Here is a 21,672-nt window from a genome sequence, read left to right as displayed (position 1 = left end):
ATAGTTATTATCTCTCTCTCTCTCTCTAGCTCGATATTCTCTCTCCCTCTCTCTTGCTCGATATATGTATATTTTTTTCTTGTCTTTTCATTAATAATTTCTTGGGGAACATTTTTGTAAATTTCATGATAATAAGTTGTATAAGACTCCTTTTTTTATCAAAATGTATTGTTTTCTGGGTGAGTCGTCTGTTGACTGCGTGTGTATCCTCCAAGGTGTGGCTGCCCTCAGGCGTTTCCTCGTTTCTGTAGAGTGAAATCGACCTTATTGCTAATCTTGGTGTGTCAGTTTGGATATTAAGCCTTCCTTGACTATGTTTTTCCTTTGTAAGATCAGTCGTGCCTGAGTAAAGGGTCGAACTAGACCGAAAGCACTTGGCTATCTCGCTTTTCTTTTTTTCCTTCGTGGCAATAACCTTTATATGAATATAAAATAATATTATATATTATATATATTTTATATCTATATATGTCAACAGAAGAATCCACAGTAATACTCTTGTTTAGCAAGACGAAATATATTTGTAGAAATATTTACAAAGCTTAAAGCATTCGTCCATCCTTTAGTTTAGTGGTCAAGTTCGCAGAATGATGGATGAAATCTTAAGCTTTCTAAATATTATACAAATATATTTCGTCCTGCTAAACACGAGTATTCTTGTAGATCCTTCTGTTCTTAACTGAGAAGACAATATTTTGCTTTTATATCACACACACACACATACATACACTACATTATATAGATATATATATATATATTATATATATATATATATATCTATATATATATATATATATATATATCTATATATATAATTTATATAGATATATATAAGAGAAGAGAGATAGAGAGCGAGAGAGAGAGCGAGAAGAGGAGAGAGACGAGAGAGAGAGAGAGAGAGAGAGAGAGGATGAGCGGCACGGCCAGTAGGACACATCAGCATGAAGGTGGACCATTGGAAACGTTGTAATTAATTTTTAATTCTTTATTCCTACGCTTCGTAACATCATTATTACATCTTCAGGGAATCTGTTAGACAATAAATAAAATCACTTTAAAATTACATTAATAGTTACTTTAAAATTCAACATTTGCAAATTACAACACAATTAAAAAAACAGAAAAAAAACCCAAAGACCGCTAACCAACCTTATGCAGATAAGGCAAGAGACAGAATGACAATACATAAATAAAAGTTAGCTCTTGTACAGTTGGGTGGAGGAGGTCTGGGTATTTAACTGGGGAACCAGTTGTTTAATAAATAATGATTCTAGGATAGGCAGTTCATATGCATTGCTTGTTTGGCCTATGATTCGGAAATGGGTTCTTTCTATATATATTTTACAGTGTTTTGAATGGTTTTTTATATTAGAATGTTCGGGATTGGAGAGCCTACAGCCAGTACGGAAACTTAATCCCCGATGAGAGTCGATTCTGACCCGCAGTAACCTCCTCGTGGATCCGACATATGTCCCAGAGTTACACTTAGGGCAAGTATACTTAGAGACCACGTTGGAGGTCAAAAGAGGGTCCAATCGATCTTTATAACGGTAAAAGGAACCGATTGTTAGTGAGTTTATTGGAATTAATTTCAGATTAATGGCACCATAATGTTTATGAAAAATTTGTGCAAACTCCTCCACAGGGCGTTTTTTTGTTACATCGAACTGGCAATTCTTCCACCAAGAAATTAGTTCCCTTTCTGGATATTTTACGAATATCTGCTTCTCACAGACTTTGTTTTATAAAAAGCTCCGTTTGTTTCTTAACAAACAATTCGCAAATGTTGGCAAACCCTGTAAAGTACCAAAATTAGCTTTTTATGCCAAATTCCCGTTTTTACATGATGACTCCTTTCGGAAAAAGTTTGCACAAATTGTTCATAAACATTATGGTGCCATTAATCTGAAATTAATTCCAATAAACCCACTAACAATCAGTTCCTTTTTTAGATATAAAGATCGATTGGACCCTCTTTTGACCTCCAACGTGGTCTCTAAGTATACTTGCCCTAAGTGTAACTCTGGGACATACTATGTCGGATCCCCGAGGAGGTTACTGCGGGTCAGAATCGACTCTCATCGTGGATTAAGTTTCCGTACTGGCTGTAGGCTCTCCGATCCCGAACATTCTAATATAAGGAACCATTAAAAAAACTGTAAAATATATATAGAAAGAACCCATTTCCGAATCATAGGCCAAACAAGCAATGCATATGAACTGCCTATCCTAGAATCATTATTTATTAAACAACTGGTTCCCCAGTTAAATACCCAGACCTCCTCCACACAACTGTACAAGAGCTAACTTTTATTTATGTATTGTCATTCTGTCTCTTGCTTTCTCTGCATAAGTTTGGTTAGGGGTTTTTGGTGTTTTTTTCTGTATGTTTTTTTTAATTGTGTTGTAATTTATAAATGTTGAATTTTAGAGTAACTTTTAATGTAGTTTTAAAGTAATTTTAAAGTAATTTTATTTGTTGTCTAACAGATTCCCCGAAGATGTAATAATGATATTACGAAACGTAGGAATAAAGAATCAAAAATGAATTACAACGTTTCCAATGGTCCACCTTCACGCTGATATATATATATATATATATATATATATATATATATATATATATATATATATCCGCAAATGCTATTTGGGCACTCAATTTCTTATTAATTTATATTGAAGTCATTGGCATTATTTTCAGAGGCCATCTTTTTATTTAGACTAAAACTGTCTATATTTCCTTTTCTTCTTCTTCTTCTTCTTCTTCTTCTTCTTCTTCTCTCTCTCTCTCTCTCTCTCTCTCGTCTCTCTCCTCTCCTCCTCTCTCTCTCTATCTCTCCTTGTTCTTTTCTTCTTCTTTTTCCCTCTCTCTCTCTCTCGCTTCTCTCTCTCTCTCTCTCTCTCTCTCTCTTCAGGTGAGCTTCTTTCTGCGGGAAAGAGTTTAAACCAACGTGCAGGACATCCATTAAAATGTTATTACTTAAAATCTGTTTCTTTTGTATTATAAAAAAAATGAATTCAATGAGTTTTCATGCGTGCGCATCAAAGTTTTTCCCTTCTTTTTTCAGGGTTTACAAACTAATTTGCCATAAAGAATTTTTAAATTGTATGCTGATATAACGTTGAAGATAATTCATCTTCATTTACTGGTAGTGCCATACGTCATATAGAAGTAACCGAAAAGATTAATATAATTTTCTGAAAAGAAAAAGAAAGAAGCAGGAAAATTTTGATTCCACCTCGCGGAATGTGTCACGGAACACACCAAAGAATCTCGAAAGCTGGAAAGAAAAGCACCTGCTGCGAGACTTGACTCTTCTGAAAACGTTTGCCGATGAAAATTTATTTTCCCACCTTGCCAAGATGGTAACACGTTATTTTCACCTTTGTTAAATGTCTAGACAGGATGCACGAGTTTGTTTTATATTTTTTGTTTCATGTAGTTTAAAACACAATTTTATTTTTGGTAAAACTGATAGCCACTAGGCTCCCGGGTCTGATTCATGCCAGTCTCCGATCGGAATACCTAGGTATATGCTAGTACCTACCTACCTACCTAGTACCTATTTACGTATCCACTTTGTCTATGTTTTTGTTTATGCTTGTCTGTGTATGGTATATAGTGTCACGCCTTTGTGTGTTACATTCATGCGCTAGGAGCTGGCACTAAATGCGACTCGTAACTAGCACGTAAACTAGCCTAGAGTTTACCGATCCCTGTTCAGAAATTGAAAAGTCTAGGTAAGTACCTAACTACCTATTACCAAGTAGTAGGTACCTAGGTAATCATCATTCATAGTGAATGCTAGGTAGCCTATTACCTAGCCTAGGCCTTGTCTAAAGCTGATAACACTACTATCTTTCGCATGCCATGTCATACCTACCATAGACATAGGGTAAAACATCACAGCAGGCCAAACAGGCCACCTATATTCAACGCTTGCCACTCTCCGAAAAAGTACATTATAACGCGTCCCGACATCGGAGATGGGCATTAGTCGCGACTTGTTGTTGGTGAGAAACGGAGCTAAAGACCTCTACTCTCCTTTCGAAGTAAGTATTTTCTCCAAAGTTAGAAATTAAGGCCAAATTTTAAGATTTAAACAGAGGGTAGTGAAAAGGGTGGCTACGGCAGTGGAAATCTCACCAAAACGCTTTAGAAATTTTTACTTACAACTAAAAATGTTTCGAAGATTGACGCCATCTTGATGTTTACAGAGTCGCTTGTGTCAACAAACTTCCCATTTCCTGTGCTAAATCTGCACACCACTTGTACCCATAGACGCTGGGGCACTTTCATCACAACAATCGTAAACCAACCTCTTACCAGCACTTATTCAAGGGGACTACGGCATTCTTTGCGGCGTTTTGCGCTCTTCAATTGTTTATCAGTGTTGTCAATTGGTATGTGTTTACCCTCCAAACTAGGTATAAGACTTACACAAAACCGGGGAAATAAGTGAAATTAGCGTATCTATTTGTATTAGGTATATATACGTACATAGGTATTACAGCAATTTTATCATTACTGCATTACTATGACAACTAGAATTCATCGAAACAGTTTGTAAATGCATCGGCGTATGTGTGACGCTCCACTAGATTGGCAACGATGAGTCATTTTTCCACACGTCGTCTGCTCGTAAGTATACATCCGAAACATTTGTAATTTTGGGGGTTAATTTGGTTGCAAAAAAGGGATAATAGACATGAATTAAATAAACATTTTGAAGTAAAGTTAAACTAAATATTGAGTAAAGTAAACAATTAAGGGAATAAAGCTTTGCATCTCATAATCAGTGTTGTCGTCTGCTGCTCGTAACTGTGTTTGCGAAGTGAGTGCTTAGGAACCAGGGGTTCAAGTGCACTGTGGAGTGAATTAAGACCAAAATGTGTATAATTACAATCAAATAAGCACTGTGGAGTTTCAGTTGTGATGGCAGTAAGGATAAAAACCACCGATTACAAGGTAAGAATGAATTCAGTTCCAACCATAACCCCGGGAATAACAAGTTTCATACTTTCACTAATATAGGCAACAAAATGTTGTTTTATTGTGCTGATTACAACTGCAATCTTGAGTAAGATCAATAAACGTTACATATATACGCTAACATTGTTCAAATGAGTGCTGGGAAGGCTGGGGAAAGATGGTGGCCGTCACTGATGAGAACCGTCCATGCAAAACGTAGCCGCCATATTGGATTTCAAAACTGCCTTGAAAACATATTTTACGAAGAGCTCACATGCTTATTTTAGTTCGTATGGGGCTTTCAATATACACATTAATGTTGACGAAACTTCAGTCTTTTAAATGGTATGCTTAGAGTTGCAATTGTATTCTTGTTTCACCAATTAAATATCGAGTGAATAAGACCCGTCCACCGTGATGAGGGTTGGCCTGCCGTGGTATTCTACCCTAGGCTGTTTTGTGATAAAACACTTACTAAGCTAAATATAGCTAGTAGGGTAAAAAAACCGCAGGGTACAGAGTGGACTATGTACGATCAGCGTGAACAATCCCAAAAAAAGTACATTATAGGTAACGCGTGCTGACTTCGGAGATGGGCATCAGTCGTGACTTGTTGTTGGTGAGAAACGGAGCTAAAGACCTCTACTCTCCTTTCGAAGTAAGTATTTTCTCCAAAGTTAGAAATTAAGGCCAAATTTAAAGCATTAAACAGAGGGTAGTGAAAAGGGTTCCAACACAGTGCAAAACTCACCAAAACGCTTTCGGAATTTTTACTTACGCTTGAATATTTTAGAAGATTGACGCCATCTCGATGTTTGCGGAGTCGCTTGTGTCAATAAACTAACCATTTCCTGTGATAAATCCGCACACCACTTGTACCCACAAACGCTGGGGCACTTTCATCACAACAATCGGAAAACGGTTTTTCACTGGCTTGCTTGTTAGATAACTGTTTTGGTAGAAGACGATGACGAAGAGTGCACTTCGATAATTTTTTAAATAAATAGTAAATCATCAATATTTTACATATCTATGATGATTAATTTGAAAATATTCTTTATTGATAAAGTAACTCGATTCTGACTCAAATTTAAGTAATTATTTTTTGGAATTAGAACGTTCTTTTAAGTCCTGTATTATGACGTCACGACATCTTGACTTTCTTACCTATTGTAAATAATTGCTTTACTCAACTTTCTTGCAAAACAGTTTACCAGTTATTCATGCAGATTATCAGCTCTTCATGTAATTGGTGTAATCGTAATGCGCATATATATCTTTATTATTTACTTTTTGGATATAAAAAGATGTTTTACTGCCGGATTATCGCCGTAGTGTGACGCAACCGTTTTCGGTCCCTGGGCCTCTGTTTTCGCACCATAAGAAATTATGGGGCCGAATTTGCAATGACCAGAAAGTCGTTAAAAGAGGAAAGTTAGCATTGAGGGGCATATGTTTTGATTGAGAAAAATACAAATTTATTCAATAGCTAGCTTGTAAAAACTACTTGATTACAAAAAACTTGATTGACAACTAAGCAGCATACCTACTATGGGTTTCAGAGATGGTGCAAGTACATTTTTGGGCAATACCTATTTCTGTAATGAACACTCGTATCAGAACGAGATTTTGCTATAGTGCATTACACCCAGTGCCGTAATTTATAAGGGTATCGTGAATCACTAATCGTAAAGAATAACGACACTTGTCCTTGTCCCAAGAGACAAAAACTCCATTATGCAGAAATGGATACAAACACGAGTATAAAGCTCCAGCTACCCTCTCCCCCCCTCCACCGCCACCCCTTTCCTTCTTCGTTCCTTCGCCCTTCTCTCTCTCTCTCTCTCTCTCTCTCTCTCTCTCTCTCTTCTCTCTCTCTCTCTCTCTCCCTGTTGCCATTCGGTATGTGTTGACCCTCCAAACTGGGTATAAGACTACACACAAAACGTTGAAATTGGTGAAATTAGGCTATGTATTGGAAGTATATATACATAAATATTAAAGCAATTTTATCATTATTGCATTACTATGACAACTAGAATTCATGGAAACAGTTTATAATAATGAATCGGCGTATGTGTGAAGCCTCCACTAATGTGGCAACAATGATTTTGCCATTCTTATCATGCAAACATTAAAGGTTACATTTATTTCTGGCATATGGTTGTTAAAGAAATTCAAAATACTAGTATAGACTGAAATCAATGAAAAGTGCTAACAAAATCAAAAAAGCAAAAAAAAAAAAGTATATAATCCACTTATCCGTAGTCGTTCCTCTATGGTTTTCGGCAGCCAGATGTATGAAAATGTTAGAAACATTTGATTGTATCTACTTTAGAAATGTCTGTATTTTTTCGGGGTAATTTGGTTGCAAAAAAGGGATAATAGACATGAATTAAATTAAAATTTTTAAATAACAAAGTAAATTTGAACTAAAAAACGAGTAAAGTAAACAATTTAGGGAATAAAACTTTGCAGTTTTGTCGTCTGCTGTTCGTAACTGTGTTTGTGGCGCTCGTGCTTAGGAACCAGGAACAGCAACTTGTTTAAAGTGCAATGTGGAGTGAATCGAGGCCAAAATGTATATAATAACAATCAAATAAGCACTGTGGAGTTTCAGTTGTGATGGCAGTAAGGATAAAAACCACCGATTACAAGGTAAGAATGAATTCAGTTCAAACCATGAACCCGGGAATAAAAAGTTTCATACTTTCAGTAATATAGGCAACAAAATGTTGTTTTATTGTGCTGATTACAACTGCAATCTTGAGTAAGATCAATAAACGTTACATACATGCGCTAACATTGTTAAAATGATTGCTGGGAAAGATGATTGTCGTCACAGATCAGAACCTGTACATCCCACGGTAGCCGCCATATTGGATTTCAAAACTGCCTTGAAAACATATTTTACGAAGAGCGTCACATGCTTATTTTAGTTCGTATGGGGCTTTCATGTATCACATTATGTTGACGAAACTTCAATCTTTTGAATGGTATGCTTGGAGTTGTAATTGTATTCTTGTTTCACCATTTAAATATCGAGTGAATAAGACCTGTCCACCGTGATAAGGGTTGGTAGTCTCTGGTGTTTCCCCCTAGGTACCTAGGTAGAATGTACAAAATACAACTAAGGATGTGGCCCTAGTGTATGCTAGTAGTATAAGTTAGCCTAGGGATTAAGATACATACCTAACCTATCCCATGCTTCCTTATCATGTGGCAAGGGTAATAGGGCCTGTGAAATTAATCTTAAGAGACAGCCAATTACACGTGTCATATTTAAAGGAGTGAATTTATGATCCAGTCAAATGCTATTAATGTTTGAAATGGTGATTAGCTAACAATTACTTTAGCATTTGCTCACATCAGGTTTTTAAGGACTTTCTAGTGTCCTTAGATAGTATGAATAATCTATACTACCTATATGTTTTATTCCTGAAGTACCTATTTTTCACCTATTTTGAACCTAACTGGTTTTTCATTGCCATTGGAAATTTGGTATAGCAAATGTCACCAATTTTAGTCTTATGGAACATCTTTGTCTCCCAGGTTCACTGTATACTAGTAAAAGCCAGGGCTTTTTGAAGCTAATCGCAACCCACTGCGTGACAGTGATTGGCTAGCTCTTGAACGGGGAATGATGTCACAATAGTTAACAGTCCAAATGATTACCAGTGCTGATTTGACTCCATCTGGTAATATTGAACTTGGTGCATGATGACACCTCAAATTTTAGTTCCCATCGTTGTGAAGTTGTAATTAATATATCCGATTGAAAATATTTTAGATTATATAATATCATTATCAAGATCTTGGATCATTCTGTATGTATATCATTATTTTTCATGTTGATCAGACACACCCCAAATACATGCATCTTGCTTTTTTTTTTTTTTTTAACCCTTTCATGTCCAACTGACGTAATAGTACGTAAGTACGTAAAAATACTCTATCCCCTATCTATCCATCCAACTGACGTAGCGGTACGTAAAATTTACAGAAATTTTTCGTGCGTGTGGTAGGGGCATTTTTTTTTTATTTTCGAACAAGTAGCGATTTCCACAGGCTAGATCATACCTTGGACCGTGTATCTTGGGTATCAATACGCCAGCAAAGTAGTTTCTGTACCGCGCATGCTCAAATCCCTGTACTGCGCTCTGTTTCTTACCCTCTTTTCCATCAATTTTTTCACCGGCTGGACTTATTCGTTTTCCATTGATTTATATGTTGATATTTAGATAATTTTATTGGCTTTCTCATAAAAAATTATTCATTCGCCTGACTTTCATAGTTTTTGGGTTATGAACGAAAATATAAAAATAAGTAAAGCTTTCTTGTTTTCTAGTTAAATAACTCACATTTTTTTGTATTTAGAGGGCTGGGACTCTTATTCTGACTATTCCACCATACAATACTAACATTTAGAAAAAAAACGGACAAAAAATGAACGTTGTTGGCATAAAATTTATATTTTCGCTGAATTTTCGATATAATTATTTTTTCGCACTGTCGAGCGCTCCCAGATACCTCGGATATCTGGGGACACAGTGCTCAAAACTAAGCGGATATGAAAGATTTAATTGGTGTTGGCCTACATAAGTGATTCCACATAGACCACAGTAATTGAAACGAAACAGATGTATACAGCCACTTCTGATTTTAGGAAATTAATTCGTGATAATCTGCATATCATTGTGACATTAGGCCTGTTGATCAAATTCTTATATTGTTCATATACAAATCAAACCTTCGGTCTTAACATTAGGATAAATACTCAGTACCAGTTGGAAACTTGTAAAGTTTAAAATAATTGTGTACGCAAGGGACTATTGGCATCGGTGCTTGGTCACGAGACATGTGGGGCCACCCATGTACCCCTCATTAACTCGTGACCCCTTTAGTTATTTTCTTACCGCCTTTAAGTGAGGGCATTCTTTGCTCTGTATTTTTAAAGCCGGTTTAGTTTGCCCCCTGTTGTTTTCAATTTGTTGTTTGGAATTCTCGGGTTTGTGAGCATGAAGCCTTCTTATGCTGCGAGACTTCCTGGATATCACAAGAAGCAGATAAAAGCCCTGTTATTTTCTTCGACGGTTTCGATGTCGAAGTACTCATCTTGTGGTAAGTCGTAGGTGAAGAAACTCTTAAGGTACGGTTAATTCGTTACCTGTGCTTGGGAATATCGCATATTCATATGGATTGCCTGTAATCCAAAGCTTTGATGTATATGGATGTGCATTGGGAAGTAATTATGACTAATTGTGCTCCTTTCCCTGCGGGGAGAGGCTTGCATCGCCATCTTGTTTTCGTTCCAGATACGTGGGTAGAGAGGATGCAGGTGTGCGGTCGGCGTTAGACTTATCAGGAGAACCAACCCAAAAAGGACAGTTGGTTTGATGTATAACGTCGTGTTACCATCCAGGATCCCACGTGATAGATGTCCCTTTTATCCTGACATGCATTGGATGGGGGTCGGATGCATCTCCATCTGTAAAGAAGCAGATAGGGCAACAAGGCAGCCTTTAATGTCAGGTTGCTATGACTACAAGAATAACATCAACAGCCTTGCACTTCTGGTAGGGTGCTGGCTTCGCATTCAAGTTGCTCAGTGACATCATAAACATGGCGACCGCCATGACGTCTCTTCACAGCTGGGGCCTACACGAAGGCATGCTTCCATTTTCATTTCGAGGTACAAGAGTACTTTACAACTATGCTTTTGGATGGGAGGTTTTTAATGCACATTGTTTTTTAGAGAAATTACAAGCGTTAGGAGATATGTCACATAATGGAAAAGGCAGAAGTCTTTTCTCTGTATCCTTCCGCTTAAATGTCAAGCTTAGGTGACTGGCTTTGATGCCAGTGCGTTCTCTTGCCAATCCTGGAAAAAATAGGGACTTCGTAGCTGATCCTCGAGCCAAGAGGAGAAGTTTCTTCTCTATCTTCGAGCCAGGATTGTTACATCCCTATTATATGAAAGCACAAGTAGTAGTTGTAATTGTCGAACAAGTGAATGATGGAAAGTTAGTCTAGTGTGGCTGCTGTGAAGAGTTGGAAAAGGCTAGAATCAGGGACTTCGGGACTGATCCTCGTGCCAAGAGGAGAAGAATAATTTCTTCTTCATCTTCGAGCCAGGACTGTCACATCCTTGTAAAGTAGAAATGCCAATGAAGGTTGGGTCTTTTGATCTTGGCTGCAAGAGTACCATAAACAGCCTCATGCTTCCATAAAGCGTGTCGACGTCATAGCCAAGACCTCTTGCAAATGGCGGTAGTCATGACGTCACAGCCTAGTGATTCTCGATTTACTTCGCTGCCTCCGGAACCTAATATGCTTTCTGACTTATTGGTACACACAGTAATGAAGAATAAACAGGATCTAGAGGTGAAAATGGCTAAGTAAGACAAAAAGAAAAGGCGTGATTCGTCTTCTTCTTCATCTTCTTCTCTAGATGGTGTCATAGCTAAGTTCGATGGCATCACTGATTGTACCAGTCAAGCGTTGGAGGATACGGGATTTTGTGACTGATCCTCGGGACAAGAGGAGAAGAGTAAATTCTTCTTTATCTTCAAACCAGGACTGTCACAGCCCAATCAACAAGAAAATCAAGAAGTCAGTGGCTGGTAAACTCAAAGCAATCGGACGAAGCTGTTTACGAGTCCGAACGAGCGAAAGCATCGACGGTCGCTGGGCTAGCGGCCGACGGGGAGTTGCCAGTGGTGACTACAAAGAGTCTAAGAGAGACTACAATGCCATGGCTTAACTTGATACATACTCCGATGCTTTTACAAACGTTTTCCATTGACTCTAGATGTCAGAGTAATGAAATATGATAAAATTGCTCTCATATTTGTATATAGGATTGCAAACAGATACCTTCTCAAATCCTACTGACTATAATGTTTTCAAGATTGAGCCATCAGCAGACATTAAAGATCAAAGGTGCCGAGGCCGTATGGTTGGACGACCATAACTCATGCTAATAGATACCTTCTCAAATCCTACTGACTATTCGGGATTGAGCCATCAGTGGCCATTAAAGATCAAAGGTGCTGTGGCCGTAGGGTCGGAAGGACATGACGTATGCTAATAGATACCTTCTCAGATCCTACTGACTATTCAAGATCGAGCCATCAGTGGCCATTAAAGATCAAAGGTGCCGCGGCCATATGGTCAGATGGCCATGACGCACCCGGACGTTTGTCAGAGGATAGGAGTGAGTTTGAGTTAACGTCTCCTGTGGCTGAACACAGTGCGTTAGAACCGGAGGGAAGAGAAAACCAAGAGTTTTTGGCTTCGTATGAGGTGGTGATTGATTTGATTAGTCAATTCAATAACCTTTCGGGGAGCACGGAGACACCTGCCAGCATGCTGCCCCCTGGGATTGACATGTTTGGTTTGAAAAAGGATACAAAAGTGTATGAATTACCTTGTAGTCATGTAGAGTCCATTTTTGTACATGCAACTTCCCCGGCAGATATATACTTAGCTATAGTCTCTGACGTTCCCGACAGAAATTCATATTTCGCGGCACACGCTACAGGTAGGTCAGGTGATCTACCTTCCCGCCGCTGGGTGGCGGGACTAGGAACCATTCCCGTTTTCTAATCAGATTTTCTCTGTCGCCGGTTCCAACAAAACCATTGTTGGTTCCTCCTGACCTGATTTTCTTATTTTGTTTACCGTTGATCTTCTGGAAAGTATTTTGGTGAAGTATTGGATCGTTGGTTTGGCATACGCTATTGTGGATTGTTTTTGGATTACGCTTTTGGATTTTTCTTATTATGTCAGACTCTGGTAGTGTGTATAGAGTATGTGTGATGGAGGATGTAAGGTGAGGCTACCGAAAGGTTCGGTAGACCCTCACACTGTATGCATGAGGTGTCGGGGGAATGAATGTACTATTAATAATCCTTGTACTGAGTGTGAAGGCCTGAATGAAGAAGGATGGAATTCTCTCTCTTCTTATTTGAGGAAGCTTGAGAAAGATAGGATTAGGAAGGCTTCGTCTAGAAGCGCCAGTAGGATTCATTCTAACGAGCCAGTTGAGGGCACATTAATTCCTGACCCAAATGTAGTTCTAGCATCCTCTCCTACAGTTTCAGCCCCTTCTCCCTTCACCGAACCTGCGGATTCATCTTTGGAGATGGCTAATATGAAAGCCGCTCTTCGCAGGATGGAGCTGGAAGTGCTTGCTTTACAAAGCAAGATTGATGTGATCAGTGAGTGCAGTGTTCCCTGTGCAGTGGAGGATCGGCTCCTCAACGCTCACAGGTCTAGACCTCTTCCAAACTCCCAGGCTCAGTGGAGGAGGAATGTCAAAAACCGTAAGGAGGTTGTGGAGAATCCCCACCAATCAGGCGTCCCTTTGGCAGATTCTGTAGTTTCGTCCCAGACTGCCAGGGATCACCGTAGTAAAGGCATCCTTAAGTGCTTTTCTTCTTCGGACTCTGCTTCTCCTCGACGGGGATGGAGTTCGGCTGAGGAATCTCGTCCCTTGAAGAGAGCCTGGAAGGCGCCCAGCAGTATGTTGGACTCCAGCCCAGAACGCTTTCCAGAGGAGTCCCCTGTGGACAGGAAGAGAGCCAGGAGATTCCTAGTCAGTCCTGCTACTTGCACAGCTCTTCCTTCCTCTTCTAAGCCTCTTTCGCTGCCTTCAGAGGACGATCAGGAGACGACTACTAAACGATTCCTGGTAAACCTGCAGGAACAACTTTCGTCGCTGATGGGTGCTCTGGTTAGCGACCCTCCCCGCAAAAAGGATGTTCCTCTCCCGGTTAAGAAGTCTAGGCTCCCTCCTTTCAGGTTTGGGGAACTTCTTTCAATCGTAGTTCTAACACGGGTTAGAAATGGTCAGGTGTCGGGATTGGTTTTGTGCTCCTTGATTGTACTGCAGACAAAGGTTTGGTCATGTAAGTGGATTAGCCCCCATTGACCAAGATCCTAACATGTAAGTGGGAAGCCCCATTGACAAGATCCAGAAGAGTTTTCGGAAAAAGGTTACTACCTCACTGAAACTCTTGAGGCAAAGGAGACTCATAGACAGTATCCATGAAGTCTTCTGCCCAATTAGGTAAGAACCAAGGTCTTTGACCTACGACTGTTGTTTCCTGTTTGTAATTTATACTATTTAGCTGTCTCTTACCTTCCACCAAGGGTGCCAATCAGCTAAGTATATATCTGCCGGGGAAGTTGCATGTACAAAAATGATATTCTTATGATACAATAAAGTTTTGTATATACTTACCCGGGCAGATATATACGATTAATGGCCCGCCCAGCCTCCCCTAAGGAGACAGGTGGAAGAGAAAATCTGATTAGAAAACGGGAATGGTTCCTAGTCCCGCCACCCAGCGGCGGGAGGGTATATCACCTGACCTACCTGTAGCGTGTGCCACGAAATTTGAATTTCTGTCGGGGACGTCGGAGACTATAGCTAAGTATATATCTGCCGGGTAAGTATGTACAAAACTTTATTGTATCATAACAATATCATTTTACAACACACAAAATGCACGGATTGATAGAAGGATATGGATACCTCTTAGTAATCATATGCAGCCTGAATGGTGGGAAGTAGCACACTTTGGGTTGACTCCAGAAAACTTCAAACCTTTACAGGCAAGGAGAATTCCCATGTATTGTATACTTGTTGGTATAAGCTGGTTTCTACCTATAAGAATAATGACCTAACACTTCGACTCTTACACAAGTAGTTAAAGTTAATTGAAAGCTTGGTTCTTTCGAAAGTATGGTAGAACCATTTTTTTTAATGAAATCGAATGGGAACTTAAGTCGAAAGAAAGAGGTGAATGTCATTCTTTCGTCACTTAAGGTAGCCAAACCTAAGTAGGGCATTTGTAACCTAAGATGCTGTGGCCAGGATATTTGGGTTATATTACCTTTTAGCCTAACAAGTGGTTATATTCGTAGCCTATTCCAGCCAGTTCGAGTCTACTGCTACTATCTTAATTAATCTGAGTAGTAGTTCTTAGCTTAGACTGTCCGAACTAACTGGTTGGGTATGCATGTGCTGGCTTGGACCAACTAATGGTTGTGGTTTGGCTTTCAAACCTGAATTTACTATCTTAGATTAGTCTGAGTGGTACAATCGTTAGCTTAGCCGGGTCCTCTTAGCCTAACTCATAGGTTAGGTGGTTCCAACATAATGTCAACTTAGCCTAACAGTGGGTTGATGACTTAACATGATCTGGTTGCTTGAACATGCCCGTACTATCTTAAGTTGGGCGAATTAGTAAGGTTATAAGTATAGCCGAGCATAGACTAGTGCCTAGGCTACCCATTCGAAACACTTTTACCACCTCAGTCTAGAAGGTTGTGGTTGTAGCCTAGCATGGATAGCCCAAACTTTCTTGAACGGCTTTACCCTAATCTAAGTCATTTAGTTTCTAGATTAAGCTAGTCTATACTAGCCTAGCCTAGTTAAGTGTATATCTCAGATGGACTTAACCTACCCTAAGTGATGGAGGAGTTAGCCTAGCCTAATTGAAAGTGTTAACATAGCCTAACCTAACCAAACCAGGGTCCTAGCCTAATTGGAAGGGTTAACATAAACCTAACCTAACCAAGCCAGGGTCAACCTGGTCTTGCCAACTTAAAATAAGTTAGTCAATTCTTAATTGACGATACCTACTTAGACTAGTCCAAGTGGTTGTTGGCTAGGTTAACCTGGAATCTACAAATGGGTCTCTTTCATACTGGTCTAGTTACTATATTGAAGTCATGAACCTAACATAAAGGGTTCGAGCTTCAGTTGGCTAGAGCAAGGCATTAGTACCTCATCATATCTGGAAGGGGAAAGTGGGGAGTTTCCCACTCTTCAAGAGTGAGGTAGGGTGAAGTGACGTTGGGTACAATTCTGGGCTAGGTTACTCGAGAATAGCACCATGATGGTTTCTGGCACTATAGGATTTCCCTTTGGATGGTAGCATATTGAACATATGCCTGTATATTGTAATAGGTCACCTCATAAGGTGTGTTGTGGTTGGGATCTTAGTTTTTACAAAAACACTGAGCTGTTTGATAGCTCTCCTGAAGGATTAGATATTTTTTACGTGCCTAGGAACCAATTGGTCTCCTAGCAACGGGACTTGCAGCTTATTGTGGGATCCGAACCGCACTATATCGATAAATTATTTTCTATCACCAGAAATAAGTTCTCTGATTCCGCGTTGGCCGAGATGGGAGTAGGACCTCGGACCACCGGTTTGACAGATGAGTGCACAAACCACTCGTCCAGTGAGGAACTCGTATAATGAAAAACCATGTACATAATAGCTGTCTCAGGGGTTTCACCCTTCGAGGAGCCTGAGGATTCCATTTGCGATACTGGGAACATCCTGGAGGTTACGCAAACTGTAGGTTCTACCTGTTCCGCCATGTCCCGGACGAAAGGATGGGTTCCAGTAAATAAGGAGGACCCAGGATGAGTGACTGATAAAGTTTATCGTAGCACAATCATCGCTACCAGGTTTGTGTGGAGAAGAGGCACCACCGATAGGTAGAATTAATATCTCTAGGTCTGGAGGTTGACCAGTAATCCCTTTCGAACTAATAGTTCTCAGTTTTTGGGTGTAGAGTGTCACCTCGGACGTAACATGACTCCAGAGGTCGTTAGCTCACATATACAGAATGACTCTTTGGCTGTGACTGCCTGTATAGTGGACGTTTCTATCCATTAAAAGCATTCGGTCAGTAGACAATGATCTGGTGGAGAGGTTGTCAGAGCAGAGGGAAGAATCTCTGTAATTACATGTTTACATGCATGGTGATATACATTGGACTTGTGATTGGGCATGTGAATATTGCTTCACACTGACTAATCTTCAGATGAATCAGGAGCAGTGAACTGGATAGGGCACATAAGAACTCCGATCTGATAAGTGAAAACATACTCTGTATCACAGTACCCTTGACAGACTACCACCAGGCACATACATAAGTCACGTTACAGAAAACTGACCGTGGATGGGGGTCTTCCTCTGACCTTTGTAGAGTGGGAGTACTCAATAACCAGGGTTTTGACATAGACTCAAAAGTAGTCTGGAACATCAGTTCCAGTTGACCCCGGAATCCGGGATAATGAGTCAATGCAGCACAGGTCATGATGACAGATACATTTCTTAGTCATGCTCAGTACGGTGTGAGTATGTGTGAGGGACCTTCAGCAGGGCCGGCTTTGACTTGTCAAAGCACTCTGTGGTTATAGAAAGAACTAAGCCACCTAGAACATTAAGGTGGTAGACGTAAAGGAACAGGCCAAACAGAGGCGATCGGTCAAGCCTACTCCTTGTTTGTCAAGTTGTACCAATGAGGTTATACAGAAGAGAAGGTCATCAGAGGAGTATGGGCCTCCTGGTATTTAAGAAGATATCTGTTAAAATGGTTGTGACGGTTGGTCTGTGAGTGTATCGAAGCTCAAAATTGAGCAATTTTAAGGAGGTGTCTGTCTGTTCATTGAAATTTGAGAGTGGGTTCTTTGTTATGAAAACCACTTTCAATTTCCTGTATATATATATAAGGTTGCCCAGAGGTCCTTGGACAATTTCCTTGGGTCCTTTGGTGGCTGCTCAACAAAAGGTGTAACTCATCCAATATCCCTGGCGGGTCAGTCGGTATCTTGTCTAAGATGATGGTATGAATGTGAAATGGAGGAGTTAACTGGCCTCTTTCCTTTTCAAATTTCTGTCCCCTCCTTTACTTTGGGCAGTAAGAAGAGAGTACCATCATAAGCTGGAACGGACAAGATACAGGTGAGTGAAGTAGCCATACTGTTAAGGTTAGTATCAGTAAGATACCTATTAGTAGCAGGACATTCCTCTCTTTAGCAAGGGGGAGAGGAATTATAACAAACCTGCCTGAGTGGATGAGTTGGTTTGTTAGGGGAACAGATCTTCTTATCTTCCTCGAACGCAATGAACTATGACATTGTGTAAAAACCCAGAAGTCTGACTCTATGATATTCATATATGTCCTAGATTTGGAAATACTAGTCAGTTGTTTCGTAGAATTCTAGTATTCAGAAAACTGATCAATGGTGGCAAACTCCCAGTTGGTTAATAGTACTTACCTCCCACCAAAAGTAAGTCTATCCTAATGTTAAGACCGAAGGTTTGTTTCGTATATGAACAAATGACAAATTTGTAACTAATTTGTATTTTTCATAACTTACAAACCTGAGGTCTTAACATACAAAGGCCCACCTCTAACCACCCCTCTATCAACTAACCTGGGCTGGAAGAATAACTAACGGTGTCACAAGTTAATGAGGGGTATGTGGGTGGCTCCACATGTCTCGTGACCAAGCACAGATGCCAGTAGTCCCTTGCGTACACAATTATTTTAAACTACCGGTTTCCAGCTGGCGCTGAGTATTTATCCTAATGTTAAGACTTCAGGTTTGTAAGTTATGAAAAATTCAAATTAGTTACAAATTTGTCATTTTTGAGGCAATGGCAAGGCATAGGCCTACTCATCAAATTCTTATATTTTGAGGTAGTTACTGGTGCAGAGGCCTACACATCAATTTCATATTGCAAGTCATTTTTCTTTCCCTTATTAAGTAATGTATATGCATAGGTTTGAATGTACACATAAGCAATTCCATATATGTACTCATACATGTGTATGTGTGTTGATGGAAATATTGAGACGCCATTTATACCACAGAGAAAAAAAGTAAAACTTGTGATCATATAGTAGTCGATGGCACACAGACCATATGACTACTGAAATGTAGTAAAGTTCCTGGAATCAATATGAAATACCAGTCTGCATAGCTCTTCAGAGACCGTCTGTGTGTTTAAATTTAGAGTGGTGGTCCTGGTGGACACACTTGACAGTATCTGACAGTAATTATATTAATGTCATGTAATTGAAGTATATCTATCTGAACACAGACATTTCTTGAGTCATAGCCATGAACAGGTGAATGTATAATTTAAAAAAAATCCAACATGCAGTATCGTGGAAGATTCCTCGACCTATTTATATTTCCTTTTTTTTTTTACCATTCTTAGAGAGATGTATTATGATTTTTTTTTTTTAGGGGATAATATTATGTTTTTTTGGTAATCACCAGAACTTATTTCAGCTCAAAAGAACCACAGATTTACCAACTTTGTGAAACCTTTACCAACCAATTAGCTTCAAGTTATGCTTGTGATGTATATGTAGTGGGCCGAGTCCCAGCTGCAAAGAGCCATTTACTATAATTACAATTACCTGGTCATTTCCTTAGATACTGGTTGCTGGAAACTGTGGCCCGGTCCTTGTAAAAGGCTAAGGTATGAAAAAGATGCAGGAGGAAGACTACTGGAAAAAGGAGATGCCTAAATGTCTGCTTTTGGAGGCAAAAAACCTTCCCAAGACGGGCAAGTCGACACCTTACGTTGATCTCTCTTCATATGGAAAGCCCTCCACTGAGATATAGGCCAGGAACGATATACCGGGCACCGATCAGAGACAGTTGAAAAATTTGCACAGAGACAGACAAAAATTTGCATGGCACCTACTGCAAGTTGAAAGGGGACCTATGACAGCAGCAGCTAAAAACCTGGAATATGGAAATCCCTGAATTCCACATATGTTGACAGGGCTTGGAACTCTTGGAAGAATCCATGGTAAATCTTAATAATAACTCCGCATCTGGTATTTCTTTGGAAATTACAGTTTCCTATAGTATTTGGGTTGCTTATTAATTAACCCCCAGGGGCCAGTACTAAACACGGCGAAATACATTGGACGCCCCAATCCCTAGTGGATGTCGTATTCGCGGTTACGTTCCTTGCAGTCCTTGCGGAGTTATTCTTTAGAATTACTGAATCCATGATAAAGCACCACACACACACACACACACACACACACACACACACACACACACACACACACACACACACAGATAAAGTAAAGAAATAACAGGCAAACAAAGCAACCAGCTTGGGAAGGAAAGTGCAACGCAACTAGTACTCTCCAAGGCGGTCAAAGAAAGACTGATGCGTCACAAGGTCCCAAACTTTGTTGGTTACCAGCTGCCACCTTGTAAATGTATGGGTTGCCAGATGGAACAGATTCCTTGTTTTACAATCTTTGATTGTTTTTAACTGGTTTCCAGTTGGCACTAGCAGATTATCCTGTTGTTAAGACCAGGTTTGTAAGCTATGACAAATGCAAATTTAGTAAAAATTTGGCATTTTTAAGCCATGACAGAATCTAACAGTGGTATGGGTCAGTGGAAGATGTATAGCATTTTTTTTATTAAGGTAAAGTCAGGACATAACATGTAGGAAAGATTAGGTTTGTTATCGTTGCCAAAACTTGTGGCATTCTTTTACAGTTGGCTCCTGATTTACTAGCTTAACAGTATATTAGTGTAGAATGTATTTCTCTAATATCTAAATCTCGTTTTTCTTTTGCAATTTTAGATTGTAGACATGAGCAATATTTTTTCAGATGAATCATTGTTTTATTATATTTTACTATTGCTCTTGGCATCCTAATTGTTTCCCCACTGTAAAATGATGATCTTTAAGTATGGTTGGCTTAAAATAATTAGATATGGATTGTTAGGGTAAGGAAAACAGAAAAATGGTCAGAAACAAATCGGTCACTAGACTAGAAGTTATAAGAGGTAAATTTCCTGTATGTGGTAGTGCCATGCTACATTAGGCCTAGGTTAGGTTACTAGCAAGGCTGAGTAATGGTTGCTGGTGCTAATATGAGTGCATTGTTCTAAAATTGTTGGGTGTACCTTGGATTAATCCATGATTTCACTTGTTTTGTTTAGGCTAGGCCAAATATTAACACTTGTTTGAGCTTTGCAACCAAAATCTAGGCCAAAGACAAGAGATTAACTGTTAAAAATTAAAGGCAATAAATTTCAGGTTGCAGACTGCTGATATTGAACCCACATATGAAGGCTGGAACCAGACATGTTATATACTGTGGATTATTTAGACATGCTTACAGTAGTATACTATAGAAATTTGAAACTTACAGTTATTAAGTGAAATAGAGATTGCTGGTAAGTGTTGACATAGACATAAACCTAAAGTTAGCCTTGGGATAAGGTAAAAATTTTAAACCACATAGATACAAGCTAGCCTTGTGAAGTCAGATGGATTTGCCATGCACCATCATCATCGTTATTCTGATTTTATGCTGTATGGGTAACCCCCCCCCCCACCCCCCCCATCCTGCAAATAGCTTAATGCTGCCAATACTTAAGACCCTTCTAAAAGTGCTTATACCTTAGTATTTTAGGGTTTATCGCAAAAGAGTGCATTTAGTCATAAAAATCATATGAAAATACAGTAATTTATGGATATACTATTCTGCATTGAAAAATATTGCAAATGGGTGAATATTCCACAAATAATTGGTATATACTATTGGCCATAGAAAAATCTGGACATTTGACTCTATGTATAACAGTGTAGTACAGTAGTACCTCGAGATACGAAAGGCTCAACTTACAAAAAATCCAAGTTACGAAAGGAAAGACGAAAAATTTTACTGCTCTACATACGAAAAGTTTTCAAGATACGAAAGGTTTCTGAAAGTCCGAGATTCGCCCCATAACAATTTTGAAACTCGCGCCGCACGCCGCCATCTTAGTTATAGTAGACTCGCCACCATCCTCCTGCTCTCCCATTGGTTCCTGATGCTAGCCAAGCCATGAG

At 39.3% G+C, this 21,672-nt stretch overlaps 1 protein-coding gene across 2 annotated transcripts in view; it reads left to right on the top strand.

The window, feature by feature from the left end:
* The window catches only part of LOC135222774 (gem-associated protein 5-like), a 291,182-nt gene that overhangs the window by 5,401 nt on the left and 264,109 nt on the right, over positions 1-21,672 (top strand). The window contains exon 1 of one of the 2 annotated variants that reach the window (XM_064261043.1): positions 3,220-3,366. The exons of the other annotated variant lie outside the window; for it this stretch is intronic. Within the exon in view, the coding sequence (XP_064117113.1) occupies positions 3,364-3,366 (3 nt within the window). The 5' untranslated portion in view covers positions 3,220-3,363. Of the gene's footprint in view, positions 1-3,219; positions 3,367-21,672 lie in introns of those variants that run through there. 2 annotated transcript variants of the gene reach the window in all.

The sequence above is a fragment of the Macrobrachium nipponense genome, chromosome 20 (assembly GCF_015104395.2).
Source record: "Macrobrachium nipponense isolate FS-2020 chromosome 20, ASM1510439v2, whole genome shotgun sequence".
Classification (NCBI taxonomy): domain Eukaryota; kingdom Metazoa; phylum Arthropoda; class Malacostraca; order Decapoda; family Palaemonidae; genus Macrobrachium; species Macrobrachium nipponense.
This window is presented reverse-complemented; position numbering and strand designations above follow the sequence as displayed.